This window comes from Rattus norvegicus, chromosome 1 (genome assembly GCF_021556685.1).
Source record: "Rattus norvegicus strain SHRSP/BbbUtx chromosome 1, alternate assembly SHRSP_T2T, whole genome shotgun sequence".
NCBI classification, from domain to species: domain Eukaryota; kingdom Metazoa; phylum Chordata; class Mammalia; order Rodentia; family Muridae; genus Rattus; species Rattus norvegicus.
Genome location: NC_141534.1, coordinates 17061297 through 17083327, shown reverse-complemented (window position 1 = coordinate 17083327; position 22031 = coordinate 17061297). Strand labels below are relative to the sequence as shown.

General features: G+C 40.4%; 1 protein-coding gene across 9 annotated transcripts in view; it reads right to left on the bottom strand.

Annotated features, from left to right (window-relative positions):
- Positions 1–22031, bottom strand: part of Ahi1 (Abelson helper integration site 1) — a 130362-nt gene that overhangs the window by 26295 nt on the left and 82036 nt on the right. For all 9 annotated transcript variants that reach the window (XR_015625042.1, XR_015625028.1, XR_015625034.1 and 6 more), the window contains 2 exon segments: positions 19815–19870; positions 2787–2949 (listed from right to left, as the gene is read on the bottom strand). Coding sequence is in view for 4 of the 9 variants with exons in the window: in XM_087559570.1 (XP_087415696.1) it covers positions 2787–2949; positions 19815–19870 (219 nt within the window). In the remaining 5 variants the exon portion in view is untranslated.

The window sequence follows — 22031 nt, the reverse complement described above, 5'->3', positions numbered from 1 at the left end:
CAGGAACCTAATGCAGGCAAGAGGCGCTCACCCTTCCTAACGCTGCACCCCTTAATACAGTTGCTCACGATGTGGTGACCTGCAGCTATGAAGTTACTATGTTACTACTTCATAAGTGTAATTTTGCTACTGTTCTGAATTGTAATGAAATATCCGTGTTTTCCAATGGCCTTAGGTGACCTCCAAAGGGGGTGAGAGCCATAGGTTGTGGACCGTTGGCCTCCGGAAGGCAGCTAATAACAGAGAGCGGGCTGGGGACGGGAACCCTAAATGGAGGACGAAGCGTCACGCTCTGAGAAACAGGTGGCACTGTGCCTGCAAGGGTGACTGGGGAACAGAGAGCGACTAAACATGGATTCAGGATCATATGTAAGGTTTAAACTTAAAACCACTTTAATCTAAGACGATAACCTATATAATCTATCCACATGAAGTGTGTGTATGTAAAAAGCCACTGGGAATCTTAAAGGGCTAAAATGAAAATCTGTTTTAATTAAGAACAATTTGGAATTGAGAAATTCCAAAGATATATTTAGTTGAAATTGTACAAATAAGACTCTGAGGTATTCATCCATGTGGTTATGGGTTGGCATTACTCTTAGGCTTCTGTCTACTATGGAGAAAAGGGTGTTGGCTGTGATTAAGAGAAACAGACAGCACTTTCTTTCCAGTGGCTCACAACACAGAATCAGACTGTGGAGCAAGAGACCGCTGTCCTCTTTTTATTTTGCCATTTCCAGTTGAACAGTGGGAACACATATAGACTCTCTCACATTTGCTGTGCGTATGTGGCTTCAGATAAAGATCAAGGACAATCGTCCCCACTATGTTTAGGACAGAACATGCTGCTGAGAGTCATTTTCCCCGTCAATGCTGAAATGCAGTTGCATTTTTGTTAATTCAGGCAACAAGTAGGATGAAGGGAGAGAAGGAGCTTCTGCACTGTGGGGCTCGGCTGCAGTCTTGAACTCTCAGGTACTCTGAGGTCCTCCTCCTGTTTGTTCTCATCCACACAAGGCTCTCACAACAAGGGGAGGGGACTACCGACAGCGTGGATGCTTCTAGGACGCAGTAAGAAATGGTAATTGCAGGACAGTCGTGACTTAAGGAACCGACTCTGTACAACACCATCGACTGCCACTGCAGGAGGGTTCCTAGATGAGGAAAATAAATTTTCTTAGATTTTAGCTCATTGCAAATCAAATGTCTGTGGCCTCTGAAGAAGGAAGCCTATGGGTTTATTTCTGCAGAACATGATCTTTGTATACTGTCAAGTAAAAGCCAATCGGCAATGCTGTCACTGGTGTGGATGGGTCGGGCTCTAACTCCGGGTCATCAGCAGACACCCTCCAGTGAGAGTGCACACAGCCGTGCTTCTCAACAGCAGCTGCTACTCTGCAGCTCAGCTGTGGCCTGCACCAGCGCTGAGGGACATTTGGATGTTTATGCCAGTCAGGAAGTCACAAGTGTTGAGCATGTGGGAGAGGACTTGAAAGTTGTCTTAAGTCTACCTGGGAGCTACCTTGTCCTAAAACAACTTCCTCTCACTCTGCCTAAAGCTTTCTCCAGTAGGCATTTTCTTTAGCCAAAGAATGCACCTCTGCGAAAGTTTACGAGCTACTAGCTCCTTAGAGAATACACAAACCAGGGACAAATAGAAAGCTAAAAATCGTGTTGTAGGAGAGTAAGTGGGTTAATTTCTGCACTCCTCGGCTCTTTTAAGGGGAGGAGTTTGCTGAGGCAACAGACAAGCTGAGGAAGGGAGCTGCAGTAAGACACAGACCAGAGTGCAGCTCTGGGAAGGAGCAGTGGGCAGTAAAGGGGGACATTAAAGGGAAGTCACTTCATCTAGATGAAACCTAGCATGGCAATCAAGGAAGACATTCTTCTTTCTCCTTTTAATTTTTAAAAAATATTCCTTTACTCTCAAATTTTGGAACTTAAACCAGTTATTAATAGTATATTTGTTCAGTCATAATTTGTTTTAAACAGGGCTTCAAAGACTAACATGAAAATCAACTATTAGAAGTAAGTAATTGTTTGCAGAAACAAAAGGCAATAAATATTCAAGAGTGTTCCTACTTCATTTAAACTCAGAAGCACCACCACATACCTCAGTGTCCCTGTGAGAAAGCTTACCTGACAGCCCATGTCCTTATTCAAAGGTGAAGCCCCAGAGGTCAGCATAAAGCTGGGCGTGGCTAGAGGTCTGCTGCCAGAGGGCACTGGGCTGGCTCTCCCAGCAGGCCACCAGGCCAGCAGTGGAATCGGGGCAGGCTACTAGCACAGGCAACCAGGACATGTTCTGGAGAAGCAGCACTACTGCGTGCCCTCTCCACAGGTCACCTCTCCTCAGGTCTCCGCAGTAGCTCCAGTTTCAGCTTTCATATGGAATGCTACTGCCATGCTAGGCTACATCTAGATGAAGTGGCTTCCCTTTCACGGCTGCCTCAGTAGGAACTCTGCGTGCTCTCATCTAATGTACTCCGCTGCAGCGGGAACCTGGCTGGAGCTGAGGTACACACAGGCACAGTGGGAGCTGAGGGAGCAGCGGCTGCAGGGTCCTAGGCATGACAAGGGAGGTCGGCAGGCATTCCAATCTCAGAGCCGAGTAGCTCTCTGGTACACTAGTGTGGCACCCTTTTCCCACCATGAGGATGAAAAATGTCCACACCAAACATAAGCAATGGCCACACAGACAACGCATACATGAAAGCGTAGGAAATGATCAAACCTTGGGCTCAGTTATATCGTCTTAGTGTAAGAGGAAGACAGCGTGCACTTACTCTCACTGGCCACATGATTAGCTGGAAAGAACCCTTCCTGCCCCTTTCCTAAGCTGCCGTACCACCAGTCTTCGTTATCTTTGAAGAACACTCGGATAATGTCTCCGCGATGGATGGTTAGTTCATCTGATCGGCTCGCTGTGTAGTCATAAAGAGCCACTACCTACAAGAGAGATAAGACCACCACAGCTTTATCACAACTGTGCCACAGAAAAAGCCCCAACACTCACTTCCTCTTGCAGAAGAGCAGCTGAAACCAAAGCAGGACTTTGGCAAGTCTGAGGCTGTCTCAGGGGTTGCTAATAGGATCAGGGGTGGTGGGAACACAGCAGGAGAAGCAAGATAAAAGACTGTGGGATTGAGAAATGGCTAAGAACACTCCACACACCACGATTAGCTTCAAAATACCAGATGTTAAAGTTTGAAAGTACAAGGCAAATTAAAAAAAAAAAAAAAAAAAACAACCCACAACACACCATTCCCTGAAGCACTTTATAATACTCCTTTAGGCCCTGTTCTCTGTGCTAAACAGATGCACCTGAAAGAAAAAAAAATGCAGGTTATCAACGTTACAAAAAAAGAAGAGCTCAATGGGACACCTTGATGATATAATTCTGTTATCATCTCTGAGTTTACTGCTCGAGGCTCTTTTTGAGAGAAACTTCATGACACATTTTCATGTCAACAACATACTCTCCTGACTGACCTTTAAAGGCTGATCTTCACTAGCCGAGAATTAAGAGGAAAGGCCCTAGACGATCCTCTTACACTATGCCTTATATTTGATTCATTTTCTTTAAAGAAAAAAACCCACAAGTCAGAAATAGTGCTGTTGCATGGCCGAGGTGTTTAAAAGTCCTTTCTAGCATCTCCAAGGTGAGTGCAGTCCACCCAGATCTGGTGCACTGTACAGAGTAGGGCAGAGTGGCAGGTATGTGCATGGCTATGCTTACGTTACCATTCTTCCTAAGCAAGGCTTCAAAGTGTATGTATTACATAACTGTGTCACTGCAGTCCCTTTGTAACTAGGCTCATGGACTCTCTCACCAAAGCACTATTTAGACCCTAACGTGCACGGTGCTCCACTAGCAGTGGTTAGTGAGGCCATTTCTAGAAGAGGCACCTCATGCAGACTCTGCAGGAGAAGAGAGAATAATTAAAACATTAGCCGTATGGGTGTGTGTCTCAGCCAGTTTCTCTATGGAATGTTTAAGTGCAGGAAAGAGGAACCCCCAAGTAGTTCAATATGGTGAAGCCCAGAATTGTGTGGGCCCACAGCAAGGGAAGCTGAAGTAAGTTAGTCTGCTTTGGGGGTCTGATGACATATGTCCCAGGACTACAGTGGCCATGTGTGGTCTTCAGAAGGACAGCAGGGACTCAGTCTTAGGCACATGTATCATTTACAAAGTCTCACAGGTTTATGTCATCGTGTGGACCACTCACAATTAGCGTTCACAAACTGATACTATGTGCTACATTAACACATACCGGTAATATATTATTAATATATCAATGACTGATATTAATATATCAATAACTGATAGTAGATATATTAATAACAGATATTAGCTTTTACTAAGTTTTTATAAGCATCCATCAATGAAAGAGTCTCTTGAGAGACAGGACCTGGCGTGAGATTGCCCACTACACCTCTAATGGTAGAGCCCACTGGTTACTGAATGAATATCCAGTGCAGCACGTCATATCATTACGAAGTAGCAACAAAGACAGTTTTATGGTTGGGGGTCCCCACGACATGATGACCTGTGTTCAAGGGTCACAGTGTTAGGAAGGTTGAGGGTCAATGCCCTAAAGCAATGGGCCGTTCTTGGGACATGCCACCATGGTAGTGTTGACGTTGAGGCACAGACTTGTTGCACAGCAAGGCAATGGAGTGCCTGTCACATCAACAGTCTATATTCCAGTAATGGAGTCTGATCTTTGGTTAGACTCTTCCTCATGCTGGCAGGCCATGACAGAAAGGATGTGGCTCAGGAGAAGCTGTTGGTGTGGTATTCAAGGATGTGTTCATATCTAAAATGCTCATAGTTTCTCATTTGAAACCACGGACTCTTTGGTTGAATTTGGTAGTAAATTAGAAATAAATCATGACCTTTCCAGCTACAAGATTTTACTATCCGAGTATTTAAGCAAAACTGTAAAAACAACAACAAAAACCAACCAAACGACAATAGACAAAATCCCAACAAGAGGTTTTTCCCCAGTGAACAGTATCTGGCCCATTCTCTTGTTCCGGCAGGTCTCCACGTGAATAGTCCGCTAGGAAGGCTCTCAATGACTGTCTCCTGTAATACTCCACTTGGTGTGTAACCACAATGCATGCATGTAGGACACTGTGTGTGTGTGTGTGTGTGTGTGTGTGTGTGTGTGTGTGTGTGCCCCCCCTGCATCTTTGTAGGACATTGTGTATTTATGTCCCCTGCATGTATGTTTTCTGCAACAAGATTTGGTTCTTGAGCTGAAAGAGTAGTTATGGAATCTTTCTATAACACATGTTTACAGATATGTGCTAGTGTGTTTAGGTTGGTAATCTAAGGTCTGGGAAATGAAAGGCTTCATAAAATCTACTTTGTCTTTATACAGATGGTCTTTGGCCTGTAAACTGAATTATCATTAATTGGAAAGTGTATTCAATATACCCAATCTATCTGGTAGCATGGCTTATCCTGACATACTGAACTTTAAGAATTCATATTAAGCCTACACTTGGACAATTATTTAACATTAGTCTACTCACAATAATGTGTTGAATATTCCATACAATTAATTGAATATCATGCTGGAAGACAGAACATCTATATGGGTACCCTTCTGTACCACCCTAAGTGAGGACTGTGGATATCTGAAACAGAGTTTTGTCTATTTCTCAGAGCCAAGTTGATTGAGCACACTTGAGTGAAGGGCCAGGAGTTTTGTTTCTATTTGTCTGTCTGTTAGTTAAGACCACGTATTACTATGTTACCCAGGAACAAATGGTCTCAAATTTTTCTAAGTAATTCTTCTGCCTCAGTCTCCCTAATGGTGGGGACTCAGTTAGGTTGTCATTTGCTCTGTTTGACTCTCTCCTTTCTCCTTTCCTTCTTTTGACAGAGGCATGAGTACTGGGGGAGTCACAGGGCCTTACACGTGCTTTGCAAGAGCTCCAGCACTGAGCTACATCTCTGGTTGGAGGCTTGGAGGCAGGGTTTTACTATGTATCCCGTGTTGGCTTTGAACTGATTCTTTGAATTCCCCCAAACCTTGGATTATGGGTGTGTACTGCTTCAACTGGGGCTTCAACTTTATTGATACATACATTTTTTTTTCAGCCTTAACAGCAGTAACTATTGGATACAGTTTTGTATTTTTTTAAGTTAGGCTGGTTATTATAAGATACTAGGTAGAATTTTCTTTGTAATATATTCCAGGAAATTAAACATCATTATAGCGATCTCTAAAGGAGTCTCAACGACCCTTGTAGGAACACTGAACAGCTAAGTTCAGCAGTTCGGCTGCTCCTGTACTTTTATCTAGAACAAAGTCAATAGTCAGTACTCATAATGTCCTCAGGCAATTCAGCAAGCCAAGCTACGCAGAATAAATTCTTACATATGAGCACACTCTCCAGAAACAGGGCTTCAGTTGGCTTCATAATCACTGGAGCCCTCTGCTCTGCCAGCCTGAAGCCTGTGCAACACATCACCAGTGCGACACGTCCCTCTCCCACCCCTCCATGCTTCTCCTTCATCGATTCACCTCACACTCTGGCCTTGAGAACTTCCAGAGAATAATGTTTGTTTTACTTACCAACTCTGCAGCCCCCACCCAAGAACTATGGAATGTGCGTTTTGCTTTGCAAATGAGCTGGTTTTTCTTGTGTCCCTTCAGTGTGAGCTGGACCATGTGCCATGCAGTGACCTAAGCTCATCCTGACCCTTTCCAGGACGACTTTTAAGTTTTGTCAGAATAATTTAAGAGACGGCTTTACAGCTGAATTGCCTCAAAGCCAAGATATGATGGTGTTAATTATTCCACCCATGCCGTTCTACTATGGTTATCAAAAATGTGAAGTTTCCCAATCCTGCTATTTGTGCTGGCCACTCTCTGATGGTCCTCTGTCCTATGGATGGGCATATGGGCATTCAGTCAAATGTGTACAGGTACTTGTAATGGTTACTGGCAGGTTAGTACCAATTAAGTAATAAAAGATGAAACTTAAACTACTTTTTAGTATTTACCTTAAACTTAAATAAACTTTGAGAAAGTTGTTTTCTAGTACTAGTTAGGGAATACTGTGTCTTTGCTATTAAAACAGAAGTAAGAGGTTAAAATATATGAAAAGAAAATTTAATGATAAATCTTGAGCTGTCTAGGAACCCATTAATAAGTGTTATAGGACCCCTTCCCACATAGTGACACTGGAGTCTATTTTCCTTCATAAGAAGAGTGAACAAACATATACCCAATTCCTAGAACAGTGTGGCAGAACCGATCTACCGATCTTCTTCTAATTATTGATATGAATAGTATATGAGAGAGTCTTGAGAATATTTGTAAGAGTAATCCAGGTCCTGCTACTTTTATCTAATCTTATCTAGATAATAATAGATAAGGACTCAGAGACAAGGAAGCAAATAACTGTGCAAAGCACATTGTCTCCCACGAGACAAACACTGTCGCTGTCATGCTCTACAGTGTTGGAACACACAAACCAGAAACATTCTATCTAAGAAGTGCTTGAAAGCATTTGGTTTAAATTACATTCAGATAAAACAACAACCATGAGTAAATCAAAAGAATATAAAACTAGAATCAAGAAGAGTCCCAAGGTAAAGAACATCATAAAACATCTGGTTTGTATGACTTTAAAATAAGTGTGAGGAACAGTTCCTGGTACATTTCTTTCAACTTTAGAATTTTACTACATGTTTCAAATAATTATTCCAAAAGAACAACATTTATAGACTTAAAACTACATTAGAGCCTTTAATATCCTGGATAATGATTTGGCCTTATTTGTGGTTATATACAAGTTGTAAAATCTTCTGTTCTGTGGGTGCAATCTTTACAGCAGAGAAGTCCTTAATAATTATTAACACTGAGAAATCCCTCATGAGTTTATCATTTTTGGGAATTCTCTAACACAAATGTATATGGAAGCTAATGAATTTTACTTTGGATTTCAAAAATAAAGCACTTTACATGTGAAGGTTTACTTTTACATGATGACTAAAGCTATCCAATGATTTTCTGTGCCACTCCAAGTCAATGTTTTGCAACCTAATGGCCAATGTTACAGTCATCAGATGCAGTCTATGGAGAGTAAATGGAGCATGAGTGCAAAGGCAGCCCCAGTCTCTGACACTACCCTGCCATGGACCTTCTAACAAGGGAAACACAATGGCGGCTTTTCCTCGAAAGGAATTATGGAATACTGGCCTCTTTCCTAATCTCTCTTCCCAGCTGCAGTGAGGTGAGCAGCTCCTTTTGGACAATACTTTCTCCATTTGCCCTATCTTACCACAGCCCTAAAGCAAAAGGACTAAACTTTCCTAGATATGTTCATGCACACACAGGTGAGTATTTGATGTAGCAGGGAAGAAGATATAGCAGAAAAATTGAATAATCTTACAGGAAAAAAATGTAGGCATCTAATTCTTATTATGACAAACAGGGAGGTAGACACCTGAGTGGGGGACTCTCAAACTTACTGAACAGTATGTTAAATGACAGAACAGAAAATAAGAAATAGCAGTTGAGATAGGAAAGACTCTCACCTCCAAAATAAAGGAGTAAGGAAGAGCTTCTGGTGACATGAAATAATAAAAAACAGGGTGTTCTTGTCAAACAGTAAGAAGACTGTCACAAACTGCGGAGAGTAACCAAAATTCTAAAAACTAAATAAAAGTTTGTAACAATTTGAGGATTATGTATTTAGTAAACATTGCTAAATACTGGTAAAAGACAACAGTCACCTGCCTAAAGCATTAACCTGCCTTACTTACAACACTTCCTTGGCTACTCCAAGGTAGCCTCGAAAGCCAGCCAGCTCAGTCAGAGACATACATACATTCATACATACATACACATACATACATACACACATACATATATACATACATATACACATACACATACATACACACACATACACATACATACACACATACATACATACACACACATACACATACATACACACATACATACATACACATACACATACATACACACACATATATACATACATACGCATACATACACACACACTAAATATGTATGCAATGGAAGCCTATCAAAATGGAGCTGTTATAAAATTATAGCTATAACTCATAATTGTTATGGGAGGTAAAGTTGCCTATGATAAGCAAGCAACAGTACTGTTAAAATTACAAGAATGTCAGAGAGGGGAGCCTGGCTTCAGGCCAGGAAGTAAGTATGAGAGGCTGGATCATAGAGAAAGCAGCATGTGTGGGACACCAGGAACTACAGGAACCTAATAATCACCAAGGGTTGTTTGTAGGAATGAACTGGTCTTAGTACTGGGATAGAAAACTGGAGCGAATGGGAAGGCCCCAGAGAAGACAGGAGTATTGAGCAACACTTATTTTTAGTTTTGTTTTCTGTAGGTTCTCAAATGACAACACACTAGTTATTGATGAAATTTTTTTTTTCTTGAGTAAAATGAAAACAATAGTTGAGATCAGAATACCAGCTGTGGAATCATTCACATTTAGGTATTAGATGCAAATGTTTTAGTGAGCTTTCAAAACAGACCTCCAGGAAGAGTGCAGGAGGCCTATCCCCGCTCCCTCCCTGGAGACACTCATAACTACCTCTCATCCCTCCACCGTCTTCAGACAGCTGTCTGTGGCATGTGGGTGCAGGGCTGCAGGGCAGCAGGTGTCTGTAATTTCCTTTCTCAAGGTCACAGGTGACTGCCTGTGCACTAGAAAAACCACAGCTTCTGGGCCCCATTCTTCCCCCCAAACCCAAGATCCCCTTCTCACATCCAGGTTACTCTGACTGATGTGTCTCTCACCCCTCAGCTACTGAAAACCCAAGGCCACTGTTCCTAGGAAGTCACCTAGATTATATCCACTAATCTCAAGATTACCATCTGCTTGAAGCTTCTTGGTGGGTTGACAGAATGCTTTACAACTATTCAGAAAACAGCTCTCTTAGGGAGCTTCCCAGGAAGGCGCTTGAACTGGGCTATGCTCCAAGTCAAGGTCTTCACGGTCCTTCTCCAGTAGAGCTCTGATCAGTGTTTGTGATGGTGCTCAGTGACCTAGTCTGCTGCCACGGTTCTCCAACTACCTCAGAAGCATTACACATTACAGTGATGTTATGCAGTTCAGAAGAGATGACAGACATCATGTAGCAGACTTTAAAAAGAATTTCAAATATTTTACAGGATTAACTGCTGTCGTTACCTCAATAATTCATGATTTCCAGAAAATCTGCCTTGTGCAGTAGGATTTTAGTTATTTATTAATGTCGGTTGATTCTGCTTTTAGAGTTAATGTTATGGGCTTTACAATGGCTGCCATAACTCATTAATACATTAAATTAAAGTGTTTCTAGATGACCTTAAAACACTGCCTCAAGTTTCTTCTTGGCAAATGATGTTAATGAGATTACCCTTATTTTATAGAATTATGATAGAAAAAATGAAATCACTTACAAGAAATGCCTTATACAGTGCACGGTACACAGAAAGTACCCAGTATGTTGCTATTCAACTTTCCAAAAACTGTTCAAATCATAGAGGACTATTATTTCAAGTAAAATATTTTTGTAGAACCCTCTAAGTTATAAAGATGGCCTTATATATGGATCTGTTAACTCCAACAATATATCTGAAAATAATTATACTTTATTTACATATTCATAAAATACGCTTTAAATCCCCCAGGCATCCCTAGAGAAGCCTACCTCCTGTGGACTCAGGGATCAGCAGTCAGAGGCATGGTGACCAGAAAGCTTTCTCATGTCCAGTACAGTCACAGAAAAAGCTTTTTTAAAAGGAGTTTATCACCATCTCTAAGCATCCAGCGAATCTACCAAAGGGTGTGGTGTCCTTACAGCCATGCTGCCATCCCTGCTGCTGGCTGAGGAGGGAAGAGTAAGGAGCACCCAGCAAGTCAGTACCTGGTCAGCTCATATTTGTCAACAAGAAAAAGGAAAAAGGAAACCAACTGTCTGAACATTGGTCGTGGAAGACAATTCAGTACTAACTTGATAGTCCTTATTTATTGATTTTCCAAGACTGGGGAACAAACCCAGGGTCTTACAAATGCTAGGTTTTATCACTAAAGCTGTGTCCTCTGTCTGTCTCTAGTTTGATACCCTTTGATTACATCATTTATCCTAAAATAAGAAATATTTCATGTTAATGTGTTCCTTTCCTTTCTTTTCTTTCTTCAAGACAGGGTTTTTCTGTGTAGCCCAGGCTGTACTGGAACTGGATATGTAGACCAGTCTGGCCTCCAACTCATATTCTCTTGCCTCTGTTTCCCAAGTGCTAGGGTTAAAGGTGTGTGCCACAATTGCCAGGCAATAGTTTTCCTTTCTAAAGAACATTTTTGATGCAAAAATACTCAATAAAATTCTCAAAACTGAATCCAAAAACACATCAAAATGATCATCCATCATGATCAAGAAGGCTTTATCCCAGGGATGCAGGGATGGTTCAATATACAGAAATCCATCAACATAATCCACTATATGAACAAATTCAATCCCAAACACATGATCATCTTATTAGATGCTGAGAAAGCATTTGACAAAATTCAACACCCCTTCATGTTAAAAGTCTTGGAAAGATCAGGAGTCCAAGGTCCATACCTAAACATAGTAAAAGTAATACACAGCAAACCAGTAGCCAACATCAAACTAAATGAAGAGAAAGTTGAAGCAATCTGACTAAAATCAGGGTCTAGACAAGGCTGCCCACTCTTCCTCTACCTATTCAATATAACACTCGAAGTCTTCGCCAGAGCAATCAGACAACAAAAGGAAGTCAAAGGGATACAAATTGGAAAGGAAGAAGTCAAAATATCACTATTTTCAGATGATATGATAGTGTACTTAAGTAGCCTCAAAAATTCCACCATAGAACTCCTAAACCTGATAAACAACTTCAGCAATGTGGCTGGGTATAAAATTAACTCAAATCGGTAGCCTTCCTCTCCTCAAAGGATAAACAGACTGAGAAGGAAATTAGGGAATAAAGGCCCTTCACAATAGTCACAAATAACATAAAATACCTCAGTGTGACTCTAAACAAGAAAGTGAAGGATCTGTATGACAAGAACTTCAAGTCTCTGAAGAAAGAAATCGAAGAAGATCTCAGAAGATTGTAAGACCTCCCATGCTCATGGATTGGCAGTATTAACATAGTAAAATGGCCATCTTGCCAAAAGCAATCTACAGATTCAATGCAATCCCCATCAAAACTCCAACTCAATTCTTCATAGAGTTGGAAAGAGCAATTTGCAAATTCATTTGGAATAACAAAAAACACAGGATAGTGAAAACTATTCTCAACAATAAAAGAACTTCTGGGGGAATCATCATCCCTGACCTCAAACTGTATCACAGAGCAATCGTGATAAAAACTGTTTGGTATTAGTACAGAGACAGGCAGATAGATCAATGGGATAGAATTGAAGACCCAGAAATGAACCCACACACCTATGGGCACTTGATATTTGACAAAGGAGCTAAAACCATCCAGTGGAAAAAAGACAGCATTTTCAACAAATGGTGCTGGTTCAACTGGAGGTCAGCATGTAGAAGAATGTAAATCAATCCATTCTTATCTTTGTACAAAGCTCAAGTCCAAGTGGATCAAGGACCTCCCTATAAAATCAGATACACTCAAACTAATAAAAGAAAAAGTGGGGAAGAATCTTGAACACATGAGCACAGGGGAGAATTTCATGAACAAAACACCAATGGCTTATGCCAAGAATTGACAAATGGGACTTCATAAAATTGCAAAGCTTCTATAAGGCAAAAGACATTGTCAATAGGATAAAAAGGCAACCAACAGATTGGGAAAAGATCTTTATCAATCCTATATCTGATAGAGGGCTAATATCTAATATATACAAAGAACTCAAGAAGTTAGACTCCAGAGAACCAAACAACCCTATTAAAAATGGGGTACAGAGCTAAACAAAGAATTCTCAGCTGAGGAATATCGAATGGCTGGAAAGCACCTAAAGAAATGTTCAACATCCTTAGCCATCAGGGAAATGCAAATCAAAACAACCCTGAGATTCCACCTCACACCAGTCAGAATGGTTAAGATTAAAAACTCAGGTGACAACAGATGCTGGAGAGGATGTAGTGAAACAGGAACACTCTTCCATTGTTGGTGGGAGTGCAGACTGGTACAACCATTCTGGAAATCAGTGTGGTGGTTCTTCAGAAAATTGCACATTGCACTACCTGAAGACCCAGCTATACCACTCCTGGGAATCTACCCAAAAGATGCTCCAACATATAACAAAGACACATGCTCCACTATGTTCATGGCAGCCTTATTTATAGTAGCCAGAAGCTAGAAAGAACCCAGGTGTCCTTCAACAGAGGAAAGAATACAGAAAATGTATTACATCTACACAATGGAGTACTACTCAGCTATTAAAAACATGACTCAATGATATTCTCAGGGAAATGAATGGAACTAGAAAATATCATCCTGAGTGAGGTAACCCAGTCTCAAAAGAACACACATGGTGTGTACTCACTGATAAGGGATATTAGCTCCAAAAGCTAGGAATACCCAAGATACAATTCACAGACCTCATGAAGCTCAAGAAGAAGACCAAAGATGCTTCAGTCCTTTTTAGAAGGGGGAACAAAATACTGAAGGGAGGAAATATGAAGACAAAGTGTGTAGCAGAGACTGAAGGAAAGATCATCCAGAGACTGCCCCACCTGGGGATACATCCCATATACAGACACCAAACCCAGACATTATTTTGGATGCCAAGAAGTACATGCTGACAGGAGCCTGATATAGCTGTCTCCTGAGAGGCTCTGCCAGAGCCTTACAAATACAGAAGCAGATGCTCGCAGCCAACCATTGAACTGAGCATGGGGTCCCCAATGGAGAAGTTAGAGAAATGACTCAAGGAGCTGAAGGGTGTTTGCAACCCATAGAAAGAACAACATTATCAACCAACCAGATCCTCAGAGCTCTCAGGGACTAAACCACCAACCAAAGACTACACATGGAGGGACCTATGGCTCCAGCCCTGCCTGTGTAGCAGAGGATGGTCTTGTTGGGCATCGATGGGAGGAGAGGCCCTTGGTTCCTGGAAGGCTAGATGCCCCAGTTTAGGGGAATGCCAGAGGGTGAAGGCAGGAGTGGGTGGGTAGGTGGATGGGGGAGCACCCTTATAGAAGCAGGGGGAGGGAGGGTGGGATAGGGGGTTTCAGGAGGGGAAATTGGGAAAGGGAATAACATTTGAAATGCAAATATACAAAATATCCAATAAAAAAGAATGTTTTCATCACCTAACATATCTACTATTGTTTAATTTCTGTTGTAGAATATTTTGATACTTCTTTAAAAAGATCAAATTTAATTTTGCTTTTCACAAAAGATAAATTTTAACTAACTACTAAATAATGTTTTAAAATATATGCAGTTAAAACTTTGTTAAACACAAAATAAAATTGCAAATACCATTCAATAATAACCTCAAACAAAAGACTGAAAACCCTAAGTTGCCCAAAACCAAAGCAGTTGCCACTGACTGTTTCATACCTTCCTAATGCTTTGAACAGGGAATTCAGAGAGCAGCACTGTAAAACATGCCAATTCCAGAGACTGGAAAGAGCCGACTTTCAAGCTACTATTAGGTGCAAAACAATTAAATGAAAGAGATGAAATTCAGTAAGGGTAAATGACAAGTCTGTAGTCTTATGTCTCCCTGCCATGGTCCCTTCAGACTGTACCACCTCAGCTGTGAACTGAAGTTTCTCTACACTCATACCCTTCCTATCCCAGCTGTCTGCTTTTAGTTCAAAGCTGCTTTAAGTGCAATCCTCTCAAAAGAGCATTCACTCAATCATTTATTCTCAATTCAATGTTTTAGTATGATTTGTTAACCTAATACCCAGACCTTTAGACTCACTTCCAACGCACCCTTTCCTCATCTCCCACCTCATCTACTCTCCTTCCGTCAGACTGTGTGCACTTCCTCCTGTAATCTCTGCTTGCTCTGATGCCTTGGTCTAGAACGTCCTATCACTTATTAAATTCTGTCCCTCTTGTAAGATCCAGTTTAGCACTTACTCTAACTCAGTCCTGGGGATTCTTAACAGCATTCAGGTCTGTCTGTACTCTGCTTGTGTGCACACTGCCGTGGTGCCATGGGGTTCCTTCCATGATTGCTCTGAGCCTGGCTGGTCATCTTATACTGACTTAGCGTATATAGGTCACCTTTCTTATGCGTGTAAGAAATAGTCAAAGGCATGTTCCTAGTTTATGAAGACATGTATCACATGCTTGTTTGGTTTCGGTTGGTATTTGAATAGTGCTTGCCATGCTGTTTTCCCATGTACACCATGTATCTGCTGATACTTTACCAATTAGGCTCATGCCACTGTTACTTTACAGTGCTCCAAAGACATGAAAATTTGAGAATACGTTTGATAGACTAAAAACACTTAGTAAAACACGAAGAGGAGGGAAACCTTTGAAAACCATAACTATCAGCAAAGTGACAATGGGAATATTCACACGGGCTTTATAATTCACAGTGAGGACACTTAATGAGAATGGTCATTATGAGCAGCCATCCATGGATTTAAAAGACATCCTATTTTGCATGTGTACTTGATTTTCAGTGGAAATGTTAGCAGAGCTGCTTTGAATTGCTACTTCATTGATAAATGAAAACAGGATCTTTTACAGCAAGTTATAAAAGCTTATAGTTTCCATGTTCCCTCTCCACCCTGCAATTACCTACAGGAAGAGATCAGCCACAGGTCCTAGTTTATGAGTTTTGCGGGGCATGTTCACCTCAGTTTTCATACTATGAATTCCTGGAAAATGATATTCTTTGGAGAAGATAACATGTGCCCTTTGAATCAAGACATTTCACTTAAATCCTATTTTACCTAGAAATAACACATTGCATGTGAAGCAGTTGTATTTTACACATGTACACATATAAGGATTAGTCACAAAGTGCAGTGAAATAATATGTAGGAATTTTGTCTACATAAAGGGCTAAAGAATGATAACAATATAGCAACAATGACTCAAAATGTTGCAGAATAAGAGAGATCATAAAATCCAATCAGACCCAATAAAATGGACTTTGTGTGAGTTAACCAGTAGACTGAAGGACAAATTTAGTGTTGAGGCCAAGCAACACCCTGACATGTCAAATATTTCAAGAGTAACAAAGTAAGTCTAAAACATTATAGTTTATTACTAGTAAGTTATGACAAAAATTAATCAGTTAAGCTAATAAAAATCCAATGCTAAAGAATGAATGTAAGAACAATAGCGGAGCTAACATTTAAATGTCAAGTCAAGCTAGGATAATTTAAATCCTCCTGATGAAAGGGCTACTTTGGCAAATAGTAAGTATTTTGCAATGGGTGGAAGCCTAAGGAGTCAGACTGCTCTGTCTGAACACATTGTGGCAGATGTGTGAATATAAACTTCTTAGAAAATATAAGTTGCAATTTTTATCAACTTCCACAAATCCGTATGTTAGAAGAAAATGTGTTTTCAGTAATAGGATGGCTGAACAAATTACAAACAATGCATTTTAGTAATTGTTACAGATCTGAAAAACAGAATTTGCAAAAATTCAAGTCATTAATCAGAATAGGTCAACGAATATTATTTGCATTTTGCATTATCATTTTATTGAGATTAAAATAAAACTCCAATCACTAGGAGCCATGTACATATTTGGCACAGCTTACTATGTGTTAATGCCACAAAATATAAAACCCTATGCTAGCATATGCTAACATATTAAAAAGCAAGTATGTTTTAACTGTGTTCCCAAGGAACATTTACTTCTACTGGGCGGTGTTTCTTTTTGATTTGCAAATAAGCCCTTCGTTTAAGGTAAATAAAGGACTCATGCCTTTGCTGACTTAACTCTTAACTTTTACACCTGCCTCTTTCAGAGTACAAAGACCTCTGAAAGACCTGAGGCTGACCATCAACCTGCCACAGCTCTCAGCAGGTGGGAGGCTAGTCTCTAAAGGGCATAATCTAATTATTTTCATATAATCTACTGATGTAACCAATTGTGCCTCGCTGCCTTTCAGGACAGTGTTCACGGGACTAGTGCTCATCAGAACAGTCAACAGGAAGAAAGTTACAGTCAGTGTCAGTCATCACATCAGACCTAGGATACCAGGTACAAATCTATGCTGGACAAGCAGGCCTAACAGGTTAGTTATACAAGATTATTGGGCTAACTGCTGGGAGGCAGAAGTGACCACTTTCTATCACATCTTTAAAAGCGAAAAGGTTATACTCCCAAACAAAAATGTGAGTATGCAAGTCAAGTGAGGGACAGTTTACATATGCATACTTAAGTAATTCATCTCCATTCTGTTTATTCGTTTCTTGCAAAAAGAACTTGGAAGCATCCTCTTAGGTGTGAACAAAATTAAGAATTAATTAAGATGCACTCCGGGCTGGGAGTGCATCTCAGTGGAGCACTCGCCTGCCTGTGAGGCCACAGAGTCAGACCCGAGCTCTAAAGCCAACCACCAGGTCAGCACCCAAAGTAAAAAGGGAGGTCTGAGCCACTTTGATGGAAGCCATCAATCTATTCAGGCATAGCCTTCAATTTCTCCTAAAGGTAGTACAAAAATGGGGTGCTATGTATGCCAGAGACAATCAACCCCTGCCCCACAAAAAGGGAGTTCACATAACTAATGAAAATGGAAAAGTGAGTAAGTGAACTGGAAGGGGCTGGGTGACAGAGGGAAGGACAGAGGTGCTTTGATTTTCGGCTGCTGTATTTCTTATGTGACTTAACAACTGAAGCAAATAAGCAGCATCTCCCCACAGCACACAGTAACTGAGAAACACATCCTGTTGGGTCAGACGCCTGAGAACTCCCGCTCCTCACCCGCCTCACTGGGTAAACGGCAGAGTGGCATCCAGTCCTCTGCAAGGCACTGCCTGGGCACAAGGAGTGACAGGGAGGAGAGAGAGTGACAGGTAGGTATAATGGCATTGAGGCTTCCAGACAAGGCCAGGAAGTCACTTGGGGCCCAGCACCAGTCACTCCTGGCAATCTCTTTTTATTTTGATTTAGGCACAAAAGAGTAGCCTAATGCATGGGCTTGCTTCAGGTCAGAAGAATGTAAGATTTGGATTTACAAATATTTCATCTTGATAATTTTAAAGGGCTGATTACTTCATTTCCACAAACATGTTTGTCCCTTAAACTTAAGAACTCAAGGACAAAAGCTATGCAGAACTATATTTCTGTGAAAATCAGAGCTAATCTGACCCAAGGACCCCAGGGTATCAGGTAACAAACAGAACTGTGACCCTGTGGGGAAGTGACAACACCATCAGCAGGTGGAAGGGCTGCCACAGTAGGCAGAACATCCTTTAATTTGTAGTAAAGGAGCACTAGGAGCTGGTCCTATTTCGGAAAACCTACAAGAAAGCTGCAGGTTTGGGAAATTTACATTCAGACCAGACATGTGAGGGGAAAAATGGTATGAATACTTAAGAGCTACCATTTCATGACCAGCCAGGATAGAAGACTCCCAAGGCAACAGCATCAAAACATCAGAGTGTTCTGGGGGCATGGTCTGATTACCGTAACCATGAATACCATGACTGCTCCTGATTTCATGTGGATTAGGCTCTGACAGAGATAAGAACACGGTGCCATAGGAATGCTCTTAAGGTTAAAATAACAGTATGTAAACAATCTAAGGGCTGAGTACTTTATTCAAATACATTAAAACAACAACTTTCCTAAATTAAGCTTCTAATTTTACTAGTGAACAAAATGTATACAACATTGTGGCTACAGTCTTGGCATAAATTCTAAAGGAAGCTGGAGCAGTCTTACAGTTGAACACTTTTTATGGTTATATTGGTGACTAACATCTTATACATACCATACCTTACTTAACTCATTAACTCATACATTAAACTAATCCAATAAAAAAAACCTGGAGTCAATTTTTTAGGAGATAACTATTAAGAAAATAACAAAATACAATCCAATATTGTCTATTTCATTTAAAATGGTTTCTCACAATAGAAAATGGTGAGTTATGTGAAGAGTTTGGGACTTATATAAGGGATGAGAAGATAACATTGAAGGGAAAACAGATGTATAGATTACATAACCTTATGAAAATCTCAAGTGGAAACTAGTTACTTAGTATATTTCATATAAGCACATTGAGAGACTAAAAGGAAATACCATTTTATGTATGTTACTGTAATAAATATTATAATCAAATGCTTTTCGTTGTCTAGTACTAGCAGAAAAGGGATAAAAGGTAAAAATTCACTTCCATAATAATACAGCAAAATAACCTTTAAGAGAAATGATGCATTAAGGACATCTTTTACTATTATAAAATATCCATTCTAAATAACACTATTCCAGAAAATAACTCATTTTAAGTGCAAATATTATATCATATACTTACATTATTAAAAGTATAAATTATTTTAGGTTAAAAATAAATAAGGGCTATAAGAAATTACATCTTATTTTCCTATGTTTTAGCAAAAATTTTAATTGTTTCAATGTTTAATTGGAAGACAGGAAGTTGATTTTCTTGTAAGGCTATAACTTTGGAAAAGAGAAGTTAAAAGAGTTCAACAAGGCATTTTATGTCATTAACTAGTACTATGCTGCAGTTTCTTACTAGTTTTTAACAACAGAGAGAGAGAGAGAGAGAGAGAGAGAGACAGACAGACAGACAGACAGACAGACAGACACACACACACACACACACACACACACACACACACTGCCTTACCATTGGTGGCGGATCCACTGGACGCATAAAAGGTCTTCTTTCTATGCTGATAAATGCTGTAGAAGGGAAAGAACCATATTTGGTTATTATGCCCATTTTATTTTGAAAACATTATGTCAACATGACATGCCTCACAGAGTTCATAAGAAAGAAGTGCTCTTCAGATGGCTGGGTCAGGAACAGCTGGTGAGCTCAGCTAAGATTCCCAGGTTAAGGTTCACTCGGCCAGTTTTCCCACTCAGGGGGCATGTAGAGACGGCTCAGGAGTACCCGGAGCCTCCTCTCAGCACCAAAGTCCTAATTCTGCCTGAAAAGGGTTATTTCTGAGGTCATTGGGTTTACAATGCAGCACCACTGAGGTTGTGAAAGAACCATGCTCCCTTATTCTCTCAAAGGAAAAAAATGAATCCATTTGAACTTCTCTCCAGTGTATCCTACGGGATACCTTCTATATTCAGTCACCAGCCAATGGCAGAAAGTGAGCTCTGACTCTCCTCTTTGGAATGAGGGCCAATCTTGAGATACTTTCTCTAATCACACGTGCACTTATCCTTTGATCCTTGTGTTCTTTACTGCACGTCTTTGTGCTAAGTTGCCTGTAAAGAACACACCATCTGCATCTGCTCTGTAAGACCCTAGTTCAAAGCTCGGCTCAGAGTGAACACAGGTGCTGGTCTCGTTTGCTCTCTAATGTCTGTACATGACCAACTAACATGTGGGCTGTACATTACTAACTAACAGTCAACTAGAATGGTTTGGTTCAAATAATGCTAGTGGCTGTCAGACAGACCTTGGGGATGAGAACCATAAAGTCTACTAGCAATTAGCAAAATTCCCGGCTTGAGCATAAGGTTGTGTACATAAATACCATGTAAGTACTTATTAAACTCCTTAAAGTAAATGGATGAAATGAGATTAAGGAAAAACTATAGCTTCATATCACTTTCAAATAATCTTGATGATGAAGCGTCCATCATACATTTACGAGTAAAGCTTTGCTTCTTTTTAGAGCTTGCTATGGTGATATGCGGCACCAATCCCAGCCCGGAGGAAACTGAGTATGACTGCATTAGTCCTCTACAAGTAGAATTAAACACTGGTGCAGCCCCAACCACTCAGAAAATCCCAGGTATACACAAGCCTCGAGCACTGTGAAAGCAGCCCCTCCCCTACTCTCAGTGCCCACTGTCTGCATAGAAGCACTCTATGGCCTTCATCCAACCAAGGCTAATACTTATTGAGTGGCTATTTGGGAATCAGATACAAGATAAACTAAATAATAAAACAGCAATGGTCTGTACTGAAAAAAATGTACAGCAAACGAAGCAGGTCTCTTCCTTACATGCAAAGTCTGTAACTCTGAGGAAAAGGCATTCATTCACAGATTAACCTTACTTCTGAGTAAAAAAAAAAAAAGACAAATGAAAAGTCATAAAATATTTAAACAATTTCGGTTCTTGTGAACTTGTAGCTGCAATGAATGGGAAGAGTTTGGCAAGGCCCATTTGCTTTCCAATGACAGTGATCTTGTTTGGTCAGAAATACAATGTAATTTAAAATGATAAAAACAAAACTTTCCCTCATTTACCTCATTAGAGTTTGCAAAAGAATTACAGTGAGAGAAAAAAATAAACCTTCTGGATTTCAGCTTTCAATTCCAAGAGTAGAAAATGTTAAAAACTACATTTTCTTGTGAGTGCACATGAGTGTGCATGCATATGGGTGTGCCTGTGTGTAAGGCCAGATGTTGACATCTGGTATTTTCTTCCATTGCTTGCTATCTTATATCGAGTAGGGTCTTTCACTTAAAGCCAGAGTTTACAGACTATCAACAACTAAGCTAGCTTGCTCTATGATCTCATCTCCACTGCTTGGGTTCAGAGGTCACTGTCAGGATCATGTCATGCCCATGTGGCATAAGCTTGGGTACTGAACATCTGAACTAGAGTCCTTGGGGATTACATGGCAAGTTCTCTAACCAGTGAGCCCCCACTTCTCAGACCCCAAAAGAGAAATTTTAGAAAGGGATTACAGAAATTAGCTTAGCTTTACATTTCAATTGCATATAGAAATAACAGTTTGAAAAGACAGTAGTGCATGTTTGTGGAGAGGCAGAAGATAAAAAGATACAAAGAAACTGTCACCATCCTTTTCTAAGTAGATTTTACGTTAGAAGTCTACATTTCAATTTGACTTTACATTTATCAGCATTCAACA